Genomic DNA, 16,379 nt, shown 5'->3' on the forward strand with positions numbered 1-16,379 from the left:
GTACCACTGCACACTCACTAGGGCAGATATAATAAAAGAGACAAATAATAGCAAGTGTTGGCAAGGATATAGAGAAATCCTCCATGCCGGTATTATGAAACAGCTATTTTGTAATAAAGCTCAAACCCTCTCAACTTCCAGGCACTGGTCTCGTACCAATTGGTGTGACTGTGGGAGTAAGTTGCTGCATATAAATCCTAGTTGTTTAGCTTCCCAGCTATCCAACGCAAAGCCTGATGCTACACACTTTGTGATTTGTGGGGCTAGGTATAAGAGTGCTATCCAGTGCTGGTTATGAAAAGGAGGTTCTTCTGAGCAAGCTGAAACCCTCATATACCACTGGCAGGATTGTAAAATGGTGCAGCGCCTTTGGAAAACAGTTTGGCAGTTCCTCAAAATGCTAAACACAAGCCTGGGTGACAAAGTGAGACCTGGTCTCTACAAAAAAAAAAGGGCCGGGCCTGGTAGTGCCTGTACTCCCAGCTACTCCGGGAGGCTTAGGTGGGAGCCTCAGGAGTCCCTGAGCTGGGGGACTGCTTGAGCCCAGGAGGTCAAGGCTGAAGCGAACCATGACTGTGTTACTGCACTCCAGCCTGGGTGACAGAGTGAGACCCTGTCTTCAAAAGGAAAAAAAAGTTAAACACAGAGTTACCATCCTAAGAAAATTAAAAACATGAAAACTTCTACACTAATATTTATAACAGCATCATTTGTAATAGTCAAAAAAATAGAAACAACTAAAATGTCCATCAACTAATAAACTGATGAACAATGAAATTTTATTCAGCCACTGGAAGCAACAAAGTACTGGCTGGGTGTGGTGGCTCATGCCTGTAATCCCAACACTTTGGGAGGCCAAGGACTGCTTGAGCACAGGAGTCCAAGACTAGCCTGGGCAATAAAGCAAGACCCCATCTGTACTTTAAAAAAAAAAAAAAAAGAAGGGACAAAGCTGATATATGCTACAAAGCACATGGATGAACCTTGAAAACATTATGCTAAGTGAAAGCAGCGAGAAATAAAAGGCCACATAAGGTATTCTTCCATTTATACGAAGTGTTTAGAATAGTCCAATCCCAAGACAGAAGGTAGATGAGTGATCACCAGGGACTGGGAAGAAACACAGGCTGACTGCTAATGAGTGTGAGGGTTTTAGAGCGCGATGAAAATGTTCTGGAACTAGACAATGGTAATGTTATAGAATGCTGCAAATGTACTAAAGGCCAAGGAATTACACCCTCTAAAATGTTCAATCTTATGGCATGGAAACTATATCTCGGTAAAGATGTTATAAAAGCACAGGAAAGCTAAAATTCAAAAAAGTTAGCTGGGATATTGGAATCAGGACTGCATTTACCATATCCTAGGGATCACCCTAGACTTCAACTCCTTGTTACAAAGTCTGCCTCCCCCTTCACTGCATGCTAAGCTTCTTGAAGGCAAGGACATGTCTTCTTCATCATCATATCCCTAGCATCCGGCCCAGAGTACACCGCACTGCGAGTCCTCAAAATTAGGTGAGTAAATAAAATATCTAAGCTCTGCCACTAACTAGCTGTGATGATCACCAACACAATCCTTTACTCTCTGAGCCAGATGTGTAAAATGGGGCCACACCTACCTTAAGAGTGCTGAGTGTTAACTGAGACCATAATGTAAAGCTCCCAACACACAATACATGCTCAACACGTTAGCACTCTTCCCCTTAAAAAGGTGATCAAGAATTTCATGTCATGAAACAGAAGACTGTTCTCTCTTCTGGACCCATGGCTTTTCCTCCTACCTTGCCTACAACTCTAAAGATATACAGAGTGGGATGGCCTCAAGGGTTCATAAGCACAGAGGAGAATAAAGATCTTGCCAGGTACCAGGTTGGTATAAGCCACCTCTGCTTTGTCTCTGTTCTATAAGGGACAGGAACAGGTAGGGTTATGACTGCAGACATACTTACTTTGATGGTCCTGTCACCAGAGGCAGACACGATGTACTTGTCGTCAAAGTCTACTACATTGACGGCAGCCCGGTGGCCAACCAGGACACGGCGTAAAGTGATGTCAGTCGCAGAAGCCATGTCCCACACAGCAATGGAGCGGTCCTTGGAACAGGTCACCATCAGTCCATTGCTGAAGCGTAAGTGCAGTACAGCCTCATTGTGGTGGATCAATGTGTTAAGAACTTCACCCGTGTTCACATCCCACACTCTAGGAGAGAAGAGAAAAGCATGATGCTTAATTACGGAGACAGCAAGGAAATGATTCTGGTATCTGAGCTCTGTCTGGGTCTGCAATGGTTTGGATATAGTTTGTCTGACTCTACCAAATCTCATGTTGAAATTGATCCTCAATGTTGGAGGTGGGGCCTGGCAGGAGATGTTTGGGTCATGGTGGTGTATCACTCAAGAATGGCTTGGTGCCATTCTCATAGGAGGGAGTTCACTCTTAGTTCCTGAGAGAACAGGTTGTTGAAAAGAGCCTAGCACCTCCTCCCTCTCTCTTGCTTCTCTCTCGCATGTGATCTGCATATGCTGGCTCCCCTTTGCCTTCTGCCATGAGTAGAAGTAGCTCGAAGCCCTCATCAGAAGTAGATGCTGGTGCCATGCTTCTTGCAGAGCCTGCAGAACCATCAGTCAAATACACCCCTTTTCTTTATAAATTACCCAGCCTCGGGTATTCCTTTATAGCAATACAAATGGAGTAAGACAGGGTCTATTCTTAATGAACCTAAGGACATGATTAAAAGGGGCCCCTAAAAGCAATTTCTTTATTTGCTGAGAAGTGCTGAGATGGTTTCAGAAAAGGTGGCTAATTCTGGCTCTGCCCGAGTTTAGGTATATTTAGCAGTCAGGTATTTAGGGATGGTGTTTGCAGGCTCGTGCTGATGGCAAAAGATGATTCCTCTAGATAGCAGATTTTGTATTGAGTCTGAGACGACAGGAAGAAGGAGGCTTGTTGTCTGAAGAACTGAGAATGGTTCCAAGCTTAGTTCTTGTTGACCTCTGACAGGCCTCTATCATTTATCCACTGCAAACTGGGTAAGTCATGATGCCTCATCAATCACCACATCCACTTCTTTACCCAGCTGCTTTTATGGACAAAGCCAGGGTCTCCCAACTGCTTTGTACATCCAGGGATTTGGAAGCAGCATTTCCACATCACGGCTTTTCTGTAACCCTCATCTCCTAAGAGGACAAGTTCACACAGGGCAGAGAGGGAAAGACTCAGGCCTCTGAGGCTGAGACATGATCTCTGGCAGAAGCAGGAGTACGGAAGCACTGAGTCCAGGAGAGGATACTAAGCATGCTTCAAGCAGGGGTGGCGATGCTTCCAGCAGGGGTGGTGAAAGAATCCAGGAGTGACTCCTGGAAGTGAGTGTCTCCTCTCTGCTCTGGACCACATAACCAAAAGAAGAAAGCCAGCCTAATATTTGGTACATGCTCTTACAGGAAAGCATGTTGTCATCTCTACAATGAACAGCAATAGGAATAGAACACCCTTAACAAAAATTAGCTTTCCTGCCTAATTTGCGCAAACATGTCTACAATAAAAGTAGTTTGAAATACAACATGTAAAAATGTAAGTTTGTGTATGCCTCTCCCAGAGGAGGATGTCAATCTCAGACTTTCTCAGGGAAGGCTTACAAGTTAAGAACAATGAAGCCAGATCACTCACCTCACCGTAGAATCTGAAGAGCCGGTTACAATAACACGCTCATCATACTGCAGACAGAGGACAGAGCCTGTGTGTCCTGTTAACACTTTCAAACATTCCAGGCTGGTTTTATCCCATATCTATTGAGACAAGATTAGCCACAAACGATGATTTATTATACTATATTTTGATGAATGTTACTGTCCCACCTTATGTTCTGATTATAAAATAAAACACACTTGGGTTACAGTAAATAAGAAACACTGAATACAAGAAGGAATACAGACAATAGTGATTAACTGCTAGGATAGATGTGCTATTTTGCTTAATTTGAACCCTTAGCTATTGATCTCAGTATACTTATCAACAGCCTCATAAAGGGGACTTCTTAAAAATAAAATCTGTGAAAAGAATTCGCTCACTGACTGGGTGCTGTGGCTCATGCCTATAATCCCAACATTTTGGGAGGCCGAGACAGAAGGATCGCTTGAGCCCAGAAGTTAAAGACCAGCCTGGGCAACATAGCAAGCCAATCTCCATAAGAGAGAGAGAGAGAGAGAGAGAGAGAGAGAGAGTGTGTGTGTGTGTGTGTGTGCATGCGTGTTTTAATTAGCCAGGTGTGGTGGTGTGTGTGCCTGTAGTCCCAACTACTCAGGAGGCTGAGGTAACAGAATTGCTTGAGCCCAGAAGGCAAGGCTGCAGTGCGTGCGTGTGTGTGTGTGTGTGTGCGCGCGCGCATGTGTGTTTTAATTAGCCAGGTGTGGTGGTGTGTGGGCCTGTAGTCCCAACTACTCAGGAGGCTGAGGTAACAGAATTGCTTGAGCCCAGAAGGCAAGGCTGCAGTGAGCCATAATCACACCACTGTACTCCGGCCTGGGCAACAAAGCAGGACTCTGCTTTGTCATTTTATTTTTATGTCTCATAAAAATAAATAAATTAATAAAAAAGAATTGGCTCACTCTCTGAAAAGCAACATGACAATGTCTATTAAGACGTTTTACAAATGCATACCCCTATGTTTACAAAAACAAAAAGTGGAAAATGAAATGTCCAGCATTTCATAAAAGTCTCCAAGTAAACTATGAAGTGTTTAATGAGAAAATATCATGCTTTATTACAAAGTTAAGCATTTTAAAAATCAGAACAAAAATTATCTATAAAGTGACACAATGACTATGTATATTTTAGAAAAGGAAGAAAGGATTAAAGGAGGTAAAATGTTGTGAACAGTTGTTTTCACACTCTGAGTGTTCCTTTTCTCGCTTCTTTTACTGCCTCCATAGACTTGTCTTTTCTAGAATGTCACAGATTTGGAATCATACAGTATGTAGCCTTTTTAGATTGGCTTCTTTCACACAGTAATACACACTTAAGGTTCCTCCCTGTCTTTTCATGGCTTGATATACATTCCTTTTTAGTGCTGGAAATTATCCCACTGTCTAGATGTACTGCAGTTTATTTATCCATTCACCTACTGAAGGACACCTTGGTTGCTTCCAAGTTTGGGCAATTATGGGTAAAGCTGCCATAAACATCTGGGTGCAGGTTTTTGTGTAGACCTAAGTTTTCAATTCTGTTGTGTAAATACTAAGTGGTATATATGGTAAAAGTATGTTTAGTTTTGTAAGAATGCCAAACTGCCTTCTGAAGTGGCTGTACTATTTTCTATTTCCAACAGCAATGAATGAAAGTTCCTGTTCCTATTGCTCCACATTCTTGCCAGCATTGGGTGTTGTCAGTGTTCTGGATTTTGGCCATGCTAACAGGTGTGTAGTAGTGTCTCACTGTTATAATTCACATTTCTCTGATGACTTACAATGTGTAACATCTTTTCACATACTTATAATATGCCATCTGTATATCCTTCTTTGGTGAGATGTCTGTTAAGGTCTATGCCTTATTTTAAAAAATCAGGTTAAGCTAATTGTTTTTTTTTCTTACTGTTGAGATTCAAGAGTTCTTTGTATGTCTTTTGCATACATTTTCTCTAGTCTGTGGCTTGTTTTTTCATTCTCTAGACAATGTCTCTCACAGAGCAGAAATTTTTAATTTTAACAAAGTCCAGCTTATTAATTCTTTCTTTCATGGGTCACGGCTTTGGTATTATATCTAAAAAGTCATCAACAAATTCAAGATCATCTAGATTCTCTCCTATGTTACATTCTATGAATTTTAAGATTTTGTGTTTTACAGTCAGGTCTTTAATCCATTTTGAGTTAATTTTTGTGAAGTATATAAGATCTATGTCTAGACTGTTTAAGGGTAAGGGAGGCAATATGGTGTCTAATTGCTTCTGCCCCATTTGTTGAAGACACAATCTTTTCTCTACTGTATTGTCTTTGCTCCTTTGTAAAAGATCAGCTGACTATATTTATGAAGGTATATATTTCTGGGCTCTCTATTCTGTTCCATGGATCTAGCTGTCCATTCTTGCCAGCACCACACCATTGTGATGACTGCAGTTTTACAGTAATTCTTCAAGTAGGGTAGTGTTAGTCCTCTATCTTTATTCTACTTCAGTATCATGCTGGTTTTTGCTTGTCCATACAAACATAACAGTCAGCTGGTAGATATCCACAAAATCACTTGCTGGGATTTTGATTGAGACTGCATTGAACCTACAGACCAATTTGGGAAGAAATGACTGACATCCTCACAATAGTCTTCCTACCCATGAGCATGAAATATCTCTCCCCATTTATTTAGTTCTTTGATTTCTTTAATCAGTTTTATAGTTTTCTTCACATCGATCTTATAAATATTTTGTTAGATTTACACCTAAGTATTTCATTGGTGGGGGGAGGGGGTGCTAATATAAATGTTATTGTGTTTTTTGAGATGGAGTCTCACTCTGTCACCCAGGCTGGAGTGCAATGGCGCGATCTCGGCTCACTGCAACCTCCGCCTCCCAGGTTCAAGCGATTGTCCTGCCTCAGCCTCCTGAGTAGCAGGACTATAGGCGCCCACCACCACACCCGGCTAATTTTTGTATTTTTAGTGGAGACGGAGTTTCACCATGTTGGCCAGGCTGGTCACAAACTCCTGACCTCAGATGATCCACCCACCTTGGCCTCCCTAAAGTGCTGGGATTACAGGCGTGAGCCACCGCACCCAGCCATGTTATTGTGTTTTTAATTTCACATTCCACTTGTTCATTGCTGGTATATGGATAAGCAACTGACTTATGTATATTAACCTTGTATCCGGCGAACTTGCTATAATCATTTATTAGTTCTAGGAGGTTTTGTTGTTGATGCTTTCATTTTTTTCTACAATCATGTCATCTACAAGCAAAGACAGTTTTAATTCTTCCTTCTCAATTTGTATACCTTGTCTTAGTGTGTTACCTAGGAGTTCTAATACAATGTTGAAACGTAGTGGTGAGTGGGGACATCTTTGTCTTATTCCTGACCTTAGTGGGAAAGTTTCACATTTCTCAGCACTGTGTGTGACGTTAGCTATAGGCTTTTTGTAGATACTCTTTATCAAGTTAAGGAAGTTCCCCTCTATTCATAGTTTACTAAGGGTTTTTATCACGAAAGAGTGTTCAATTTTGTCAAACGCCTTTTCTGCATCTATTGACGTGATTTTCTTCTTTGGCTTATTGATATGACGGATTACATTAACTGATTTTTGAAGGTTAAACATTAAGATATTGGTCTGTGGTTTTCTTTGAATGTCTTCATCTAGTTTAGTACTAAGGTAATGATGGCCTCATAGAATGAGTGATGAAATATTCTCTCTTCTTCTATCTTCTGGAAGAGATTGTAGAGAACTGGTGTAATTTCTTACTTAAATGTTTGACAGAATTCACCAGTAATTCATCTGGGCCTGGTGCTGTTTTGGAAAGTAATTAATTATTGACTCAATTTCTTCAACAGATAAAGGCCTATTCAGACTACCTATTTGTTTTTATGTCAATTTGGGAAGACTGTGTCTTTCAGGGAATTAATTCATTTCATATAAATTATCAAATTTGTAAACAGGGAGTTGTTCATATTATTTTATTATTCATTTAACGCTCATGAGAGCTACAGTGATGTCTCCTCTTTCATTTCAATATTAGGAATCTGAATCCTTTTTTTTCTATGTTAGCATAGCTAACGTAATTATCAATTTTACTCATCTTTTCAAAGACACATCTTTTGGTTTCCTTACCTATTTCTATTGATTTCCTGTTATCAATTTCATTGATCTCTGCCCTACTTTTCATTAACTCTTTTATTCTGCTTACTACAGATTTAAACAGTTCTTTTTCTAGTTTCCTAAGGTGGAAGCTTAGATGACTGATTTTTAGTCTTTCTTCTTTTCTAATATATGCACTCAATACTATAAAATTCTAAGCTTTCACTGCATCCCACAGATTTTGATAACTTGGACTTTCATTTTCATTTAGTTACACCCACCCACACATGCACACATGTGCACACACACAGCGAAGGAGGAGGGAGAGAAAGTCTCACACCGTCACTCAGGCTGAAATACAGTGACACAATCACAGCTTACTGCAGCCTTTGACCTCCCCGGCTCAGGTGATCCTCCCACCTCAGCCTCTTGAGTAGCTGGGACTACAGACGCATGCCACAATGCCCAGCTAATGTTTTTTAATTTTTTTGTAGAGACAGGGTCTCCCTATGTTGCCCAGGCTTGTCTCAAACTTCTGGGCTCAAGCAATCCTCCCACCTCAGCCTCCCAAAGTGTAGGGATTACAGACGTGAACCACTGTGCCCAGCCTCAAAATATTTTTAAAATTTCTCTTGAGATTTCTTCTTTGATCCATGTGCTATTTAGAATTATGTTATGTAATCTTAAAGTATTTAGGAATTTTTCCAGCTTCTTTTTTTTACTGATTTCTAGTTTATATCCACTGTGGTAGGATTTGACATTGTATTAATTTCTAGCCTTTCTTTTTTTATTGATTTTTTTTATTTTTTTATTTTTCCATTTTTCCATAAGCTATTGTACAGGTGGTATTTGGTTACCTAAGTTCTTTAGTGGTGATCTGTGAGATTCTGGTGCACTCATCACCCAAGCAGTATATACTGCACCATATTTGTAGTCTTCTATCCCTCGCCCCCCTCCCACTCATCCCCCCAAGTCCCCAAAGTCCAATGCATCATTCTTATGCCTTTGCGTCCTCATAGCTTAGCTCTTACATAACAGTGAGAACATATGATGTTTGGTTTTTCACTCCTAAGTTACTTTGCTTCGAATAACAGTCTCCAATCTCATCCAAGTCACCGCAAATGCTGTTAATTCATTCCTTTATATGGCTGCATAGTATTCCATCATATATATATATCAGTCACAGTTTCTTTATTCACTCATTGAGTGATGGGCATTTGGGTTGGTTCCACAATTTTGCAATTGTGAATTGTGCTGCTATAAACATGCATGTGCAAGTGTCTTTTTTAAATAATGACTTCTTTTCCTCTGGGTAGATACCCAGTAGTGGGACTGCTGGATCAAATGGTAGTTCTACTTTTAGTTCTTTAAGAAATCTCCCCACCCCACAACAGGCCCCAGTGTGGGGAGGCAGGAGGGATAGCATTAGGAGATATACCTAACATTAAGTGACGAGTTAATGGGTGCAGCACACCAACATGGCACATGTATACGTATGTAACAAACCTGCACGTTGAGCACATGTACCCTAAAACTTAAAGTATAATTAAAAAAAATAAAAGAAAAAGAAATCTCCACATTGTTTTCCATAGCGGCTGTACTAGTTTACATTCCCACCAGCAGTGTAGAAGTGTTCCCTGTTCATCATATCCATGCCAGCATCTACTGTTTTTTGATTTTTTTATTATGGCCATTCTTGCAGGAGGTGGTATCACATTGTGGTTTTGATTTGCATTTCTCTGATCATTTTATCATGTTTGTCGGGCATTTTTTCCTGTGTTGAGCATTTTTTCATATGTCTATTGACTATTTTGTATATCTTCTTTTGAGAATTGTCTGCTCATGTTCTTAGCCCACTTTTTGATGGGATTGTTTGTTTTTTTCTTGTTGATTTGTTTGAGTTCATTGTGTTTGTTCTTGTTGATTTGTTTGAGTTCATTGTAGATTCTGGATATTAGTCCTTTGTCAGATGTATAGATTGTGAAGATTTTCTCCCACTCTGTGGGCTGTTTACTCTGCTAACTGTTCCTTGTGCTGTGCAAAAGCTCTTTAGTTTAATTAGGTCCCAGCTATTTATCTTTGTTTTTGTAGTATTTGCTTTTGGTTCTTGGTTATGAAATCCTTGCCTAAGCCAATGTCTAGAAGGGTTTTTCCAATGTTATCTCCCAGAAATTTTCTAGTTTCAGGTCTTAGGTTTAAAGTCCTTAATCCACATTGAGTTGATTTTTGTATAAGGTGAGAGATGAGGATCCAGTTTCATTCTCCTGTATGTGGCTTGCCAATTATCCCAGTACTATTTGTTGAAAAGGGTGTCCGTTCCCCACTTTTATATTTTTGTTTGCTTTATCAAAGATCAGTTGGCTGTAAGCATTTGGGTTTATTTCTGGGTTCTCTATTCTGTTCCATTGGTCTATATCCCTGTTTTTGTACCAGTACCATGCTGTTTTGGTGACTATAGCACTATAGTATAGTTTGAAGTCAGGTAGTGTGATGCCTCCAGATTTATTCTTTTTGCTTAGTCTTGCTTTGGCTACATGGGCTCTTTTTTGGTTCCAAGTGAATTTTAGAATTGTTTTATCTAATTCTGTGAAGAATGAGAAAGGAATGGTTATGTCCTTTCCTGGTTTTGGTATTAGGTTGTATTTTGACGGGGACTGCATTGAATTTGTAGATTGCTTTTGGCAGTATGGTTATTCTCACAATATTGATTCTACCCATCCATGAGCATGGGATGTGTTTCCATTTGTTCCTGTCATCTATGATTTCTTTCAGCAGTGTTTTGTAGTTTTCCTTGTAGAGGTCTTTTGACTCCTTGATTAGGTATATTCCTAAGTATGTTATTTTTTTGCAGCTATTGTAAAAGAGGTTGAGTTCTTGATGTGATTCTCCTCTTGGTCACTGTTGGTTTATAGAAGAGCTACTGATTTGTGTACATTAATCAAAAGGAAATGCTATGAACAGGTCTTCAAGAAGGGAAGCGTTCTATAGTTCCATGACTAGGTCTGAGTCTTTTAGTGAGCCTATACCTCTAGACTTCACAAGTACTTCTCAGTTCTTCCTCACCCCTTTATGCGTGACCAAATGGATGAGGGGGCTGGAGTTGTGTATTTCCCTTCCCCAGGTCAGTCAGGTTCTATAAAATCTCAGCACTTTAGGCTCTGGCTAAGCAGTTTCTACTGAAGGTAGACCTTATCAAGAAGTACAGAATAACCTAGTATAGTTTTAAAAGTTTCTTTTCCCTTCCCACTGCTGGAAACACAAGGAGATTTTTCTGGGATAATCACTGAGAGAATCTGGTAGAGCTCTTGCAGGTAAAACTCACAAAAGTGTGGTGGGGAGCCCTGATGACTGGGTCCTCCTCAGTTTATATTTCTCAGACTTGTCCCACACTGAGCCTCCAGCAATTTTTCAATTACGGTTCAGGTTACCCTACCCAGGCACTGGTTCTCCCGGATGTTTCTGCTCCAGTGAGTTATGATTCTCTGTATTTGCCTGTCTCTCCAATTTGTGGGGCAGCAGCTTCTCCTGTGACCTCACTTCCCTTATGAATCTAAGTAGAATGGTTGATTTTTCAGTTTGTTCAGATTTTTACTTGTTGTCAGGACAAGTAGCAACTTCTTACGTACCAAACCCACTCCCTTCTTTTAATCTTTCCAGTCTTCCCAAGTTATCAATATTGTTGATATTTAATGGGAGATGAGAATGTTTTCAAAGATTGAACTATTTAAAATAGACTCTGTGCACCTATTTCTTGACATGTACAATACTATCATAATTTGTAGTGACTCTACAGTTTACTGCAAGTGAACAAGATTTTATAAATGATGTAGACACTGAAATATAATATCTACAATAGCAAATATTGCTTTTAACTTCTGACCTAATGGAACCTGAGTTATTTTTAAAGTGATTAGTGATCAAGGATTGGTGCAGAATAGGGCAAAAAAAAGGTTTCCAACCACTGGTCTAGATAATCTCTTCAAAGCGCACTTCTGCTCTACTATTCTGTCTTATTAAGTCAAATGGATGTGCCACAATTAAGAGAATTCTTTAGAAAACACATCTAGTGTAAATGAATTCCAAGCCCACAGCCAGACTATGCTTTGACAAAGTTGTTATAAACCATTCTTAACTATTCCTTAAAGAAAAACTACCAGTATTATTGCAGCACTATTCACAATAGCAAAGACTTGGAACCAACCCAAATGTCCAACAATGATAGACTGGATTAAGAAAACGGAATACTATGCAGCCATAAAAAATGATGAGTTCATGTCCTTTGTAGGGACATGGATGAAGCTGGAAACCATCATTCTCAGCAAACTATCTCAAGGACAAAAAACCAAACACCGCATGTTCTCACTCATAGGTGGGAATTGAACAATGAGAACACTTGGACACAGGAAGGGGAACATCACACACTGGGGCCTGTTGTGGGGTTGGGGGAGGGGGGAGGGATAGCATTAGGAGATATACCTAATGTTAAATGAAGAGTTAATGGGTGCAGCACACCAACATGGCACATGTATACATATGTAACAAACCTGCACGTTGTGCACATGTACCCTAAAACTTAAAGTATAATAAAAAATAAATAAATAAATAATAAAATAAAATGATAAATTGATAGAAAAAAAGAAAAACTACCAGTATTAAATAGTAGCATATGTCACACTTTCTAGAGTATACTGGTAGCCACAGGTTAGGGCTATCAAGTACATATAAAAATAGAGTTCGGTGGGCCAGGAGCAGTGGCTTACACCTGTAATCTCAGCACTTTGGTAGGCCGAGGCAGGAGGATCATTTGAGGTCAAGAGTTTGAGACCAGCCTGGCCAGCATAGCGAAACCTCATCTCTACTAAAAACACAAAAAATTAGCCAGGCCTGGTGGCAGGCACCTGTAGTCCCAGCTACTCAGGAGGCTGAGGGAGGAGAATCGCTCACTTGAACCCAGGAGGTGGAGGTTGCAGTGAGCCGAAATCATGCCACTGCACTCCAGCCAGGGCGACAGAGCGAGACTCTGTCTCAAAAAATAAGAAAAACAAAAATTAAAAATAGAGTTCCGTGGTCAAATAAGTTTTGGAACTTGGGAAACACTGGGTGTCTGTCTCTATTGTAGGCATTCTCAGAGCCTTTATATACGACCGTATCCTGTGAATTTCTAAGCTGGAGACACAGCACGCAGTGTTATCTAAACTTCCTTGGAGGGCATAATTCTCTGCCTAGAATGCCTGCCAACATCCTCTAGATTCACATCCACAGAAGATCTTTTGGCAAACACTGCCATACATATAGGAAACCAACAGAACAGTTTCTTATATTCCATAATTCAGAGTGCATTTGACCTAGGTAGCTGAATTACTAAAATTCCACTATTTCACTTTTTAAAAAACAAACAAAAAATAAAAATTAAAAAAAAGCAGAAAAGCTTTATTTCACCCAAAATAGAACAATAACAGAAAACAGGGCCAAGATGGAGAAAGCCCACTACAATCTATCTCTCCAGTTGATTATAACTAAACACTCCTGATAAAAACTAGTTAAGAACTCTGAAAAGTAAGGGGAAAGAGGGGACAACAGGTAGATGTGGCAAGGGGTCAAAATGTGAAGAAACAATCTGCATGGGGGTGAATTTGCCATTATTTTTCTTTGTTGTTTTCTGTTTTCTTTCTTTTTTTTATTTTTTATTGAGACAGAGTCTTGCTCTGAATTGCAGTGGTGTGATCCTGGCTCACTGCAACCTCTGCCTCCTGGGTTCAAGCAATTCTCACACCTCAGCCTCCCAAGTATCTGGGATTACAGGTGCCCACCACCACGCCCAGCTAATTTTTTGTATTTTTAGTAGTGACAAGGTTTCACCATGTTGGCCAGGCTGGTCTTGAACTCCTGGCCTCAAGTGATCCACCCGCCTCAGCCTCCCAAAGTGCTGGGATTACAGGCATGAGCCACCACACCCGGCTTTTTCTCTTTTCTTCCTATTGTGGCTTTTGCTCAAAGGCAGGCCCTGACCAGGAAGCTATACAGTGAAATAGCAAAACATGCAGCTAAAATTCTGAAAGAAATCCCTCTTTCTAGGCAGAGGGGCTGGAAAAAAGAGATCCCTGGGGGGTTCTTTTCTCTCTTCTCTCACAGGGCTCATGGCTCCAGTCATGACGACACACTACAGAACAATGGAAAAGATAAAAAAATTCCAAGAGTGACCCAATTTTTCTGGCCAGAGGAAAAGGAAAAAAGTGTCCTTATGGACTGAAGAGACTTAGGGAAATCCAAGAGGAAAGAACTGGAAATAAAAGAACCCAAACAATACATGACTTGAGCTTACCCTTGAGCTGTATATGCGCAGAACAGACTGAACCAGCACAGCAAAGGCTGTCTCAATGAGCTGATATTTAAAGCACTGCTGAAGCCTCAGATTAACCTCTAAGTAGTGAAAGCCCATGACAGACCCAAAGTGGCATATGGCAAAGGCTTTGAACAGTGGAAAAGAGATTAGAGCCATCCCCCCAACCCCTCTGATGATGTCAAGACAGAACTTGTGTTCTGAACCCAACTAAGTTGACTAACTGCTTAAAAACACACTTACCCAAAAACATTGTCCAGAGGATTATAACAGGACCCACAGTCTTTACAACATAATATCCACAATGCCCAAAATACTAGTTTAAATTACCTGGTATACAAAAATCAAGAAAGATGAACAATCTCAGGGGACTGGACAATCAACAGATGTCAAGCTGGAGGTTACCCAGATGCTGACATGGTTAAAGATGTTAAGCACCTACTCTATACTCCACAGGATAAAGATAAATGTGCTTGAGGTAAATAAAAAAGAGAGAATTCTCAGCAGAGAAATAGAAACTGTAAAATATCATACCTGAAATTAAAAACTCACTTGATGGGGCGGAGGGTAACAGGAGAAAAGAGATGAAGAGATGAAAAATTCAGTCAACTTGAAGATAGGCCAATAGAAATTATCCAGAAAAGGGAGGAACAAAGATTGAAAACAATGTGGAACAATATCAAAAGATATAGTATTTATGTGATTAGAGTCTCAGAAGGAAAGGAGAAATTCGTACAGAAAAAAATATTTGGAAAAATAATGGCTGAAGACTTCTGAAATGTAATGAATGAAAGAAGTAAATTTACAGATTCATGAAGCTCAGAGAAAGGCTTCTTGGATATAATATCGAAAGCATGATCCATAAAAGAAAAAACTGGTAAGTTGGACTTCATCAAAATTAAAATCTTCTGTCAAGTACAGTGGCTCATGCCTGTAATCTCAGCACTTTGGGAGACCAAGGTAGGCAGATCACCTGAGGCCAGGAGTTCAAGACCAGCCTGGTCAACATGGTGAAACCCCGTCTCCACTAAAAATACAAAAATTAGCTGGGCATGGTGGCTCACGCCTGTAGTCCCAGCTATTTGGGAGGCTAAGGCACAAGTATTGCTTGAACCCAGGAGGTGGAGGTTGCAGTGAGCCGAGATCATGCCACTGCACTCCAGCCTGGGTGACAAAGCGAGACTCCATCTCAAAAAAAAAAAAAAAAAATTAAAATCTTTTGCTCCATTAAAGAGATCATTAAGAAAATGAGAAAATGAAAAGACGGCCAGGCATGGTGGTTTACGCCTGTAATCGGGGCACTTTGGGAGGCCGGGGCAGGTGGATCACCTAAAGTCGGGAGTTTGAGATCAGCCTGACCAACATGGAGAAACCCTGTCTCTAATAAAAATACAAAAAAGTAGCTGGGCATGGTGGCTCATGCCTATAATCCCAGCTACTCGGGAGGCTGAGGCAGGATAATCGCTCAAACCCGGGAGGCGGAGGTTGCAGTGAGCTGAGATCGTGCCATTGCACTCTAGCCCAGGCAAGGGTAAAACTCCGTCTCAAAAAAATTTTTTTTTAAATAAAAAGAAAATGAAAAGACAACTCACTAATTGGGAAAAATATATGCAAAACATATCTAGCAAAGGACGTATCTAGACTACATAAAGAACTCTAAAAACTCAGTAATAAAAAAACAAAGAACCCATTTTAAAATGGGTAAAAGATCTGAAAAGAAACTTCACCAGAGAATACAGAGATGGCAGGTAAGCACATAAAAAGATGCTCACTATCATCACTGGGGAAATGTGAATTTAAAGCAAAATGAGGTATGTTCACATACCTATTAGAATGGCTAATATCAAAAAAAACTGAGATGATCAAGGGCTGACAAGGATACAGAACAAAAGCAACTCTCAGGCCAGGTGTGGCTGCTCACACCCGTAAATCCCAGCACTTTGGGGCAGGCACATTACTTGAGGTCAGGAGCTCAAGACCAGCCTGGGCAACACGGCAAAACACCATCTCTACTAAAAACAAAAAAATTAGCTGGGCGTGGTGCCACATGCCCGTAGTCCCAGCTACTCAGGAGGCTGAGGTAGGACAGCAGGAGAATTGCTTGAACCCAGGAGGCAGGTGACAGAGAGAGACTCCGTCTCAAAAAAAAAAAAAAAAACTCTCATCACTGTTGATGGGAATGTGAAATGGTACAGGCACTTTGGAGAACAGCTGGGCAGTTTCTTAGCAGGTGAAACATACACTTACCATATGAGCCAGTAACCCCA

The 16,379-nt window shown here is 40.4% G+C and overlaps 1 protein-coding gene across 9 annotated transcripts in view; it reads right to left on the reverse strand.

Annotated features, from left to right (window-relative positions):
- The window catches only part of FBXW11 (F-box and WD repeat domain containing 11), a 147,538-nt gene that overhangs the window by 12,775 nt on the left and 118,384 nt on the right, over nucleotides 1-16,379 (reverse strand). For all 9 annotated transcript variants that reach the window (XM_004042989.4, XM_004042990.4, XM_019028228.3 and 6 more), the window contains 2 exons: nucleotides 3,669-3,787; nucleotides 1,952-2,201 (listed from right to left, as the gene is read on the reverse strand). In XM_004042989.4, coding sequence (XP_004043037.1) covers nucleotides 1,952-2,201; nucleotides 3,669-3,787 — 369 coding nt within the window. The remainder of the gene's footprint in view (nucleotides 1-1,951; nucleotides 2,202-3,668; nucleotides 3,788-16,379) is intronic.

Source organism: Gorilla gorilla, chromosome 4 (assembly GCF_029281585.2).
Source record: "Gorilla gorilla gorilla isolate KB3781 chromosome 4, NHGRI_mGorGor1-v2.1_pri, whole genome shotgun sequence".
In the NCBI taxonomy this organism is placed as follows: domain Eukaryota; kingdom Metazoa; phylum Chordata; class Mammalia; order Primates; family Hominidae; genus Gorilla; species Gorilla gorilla.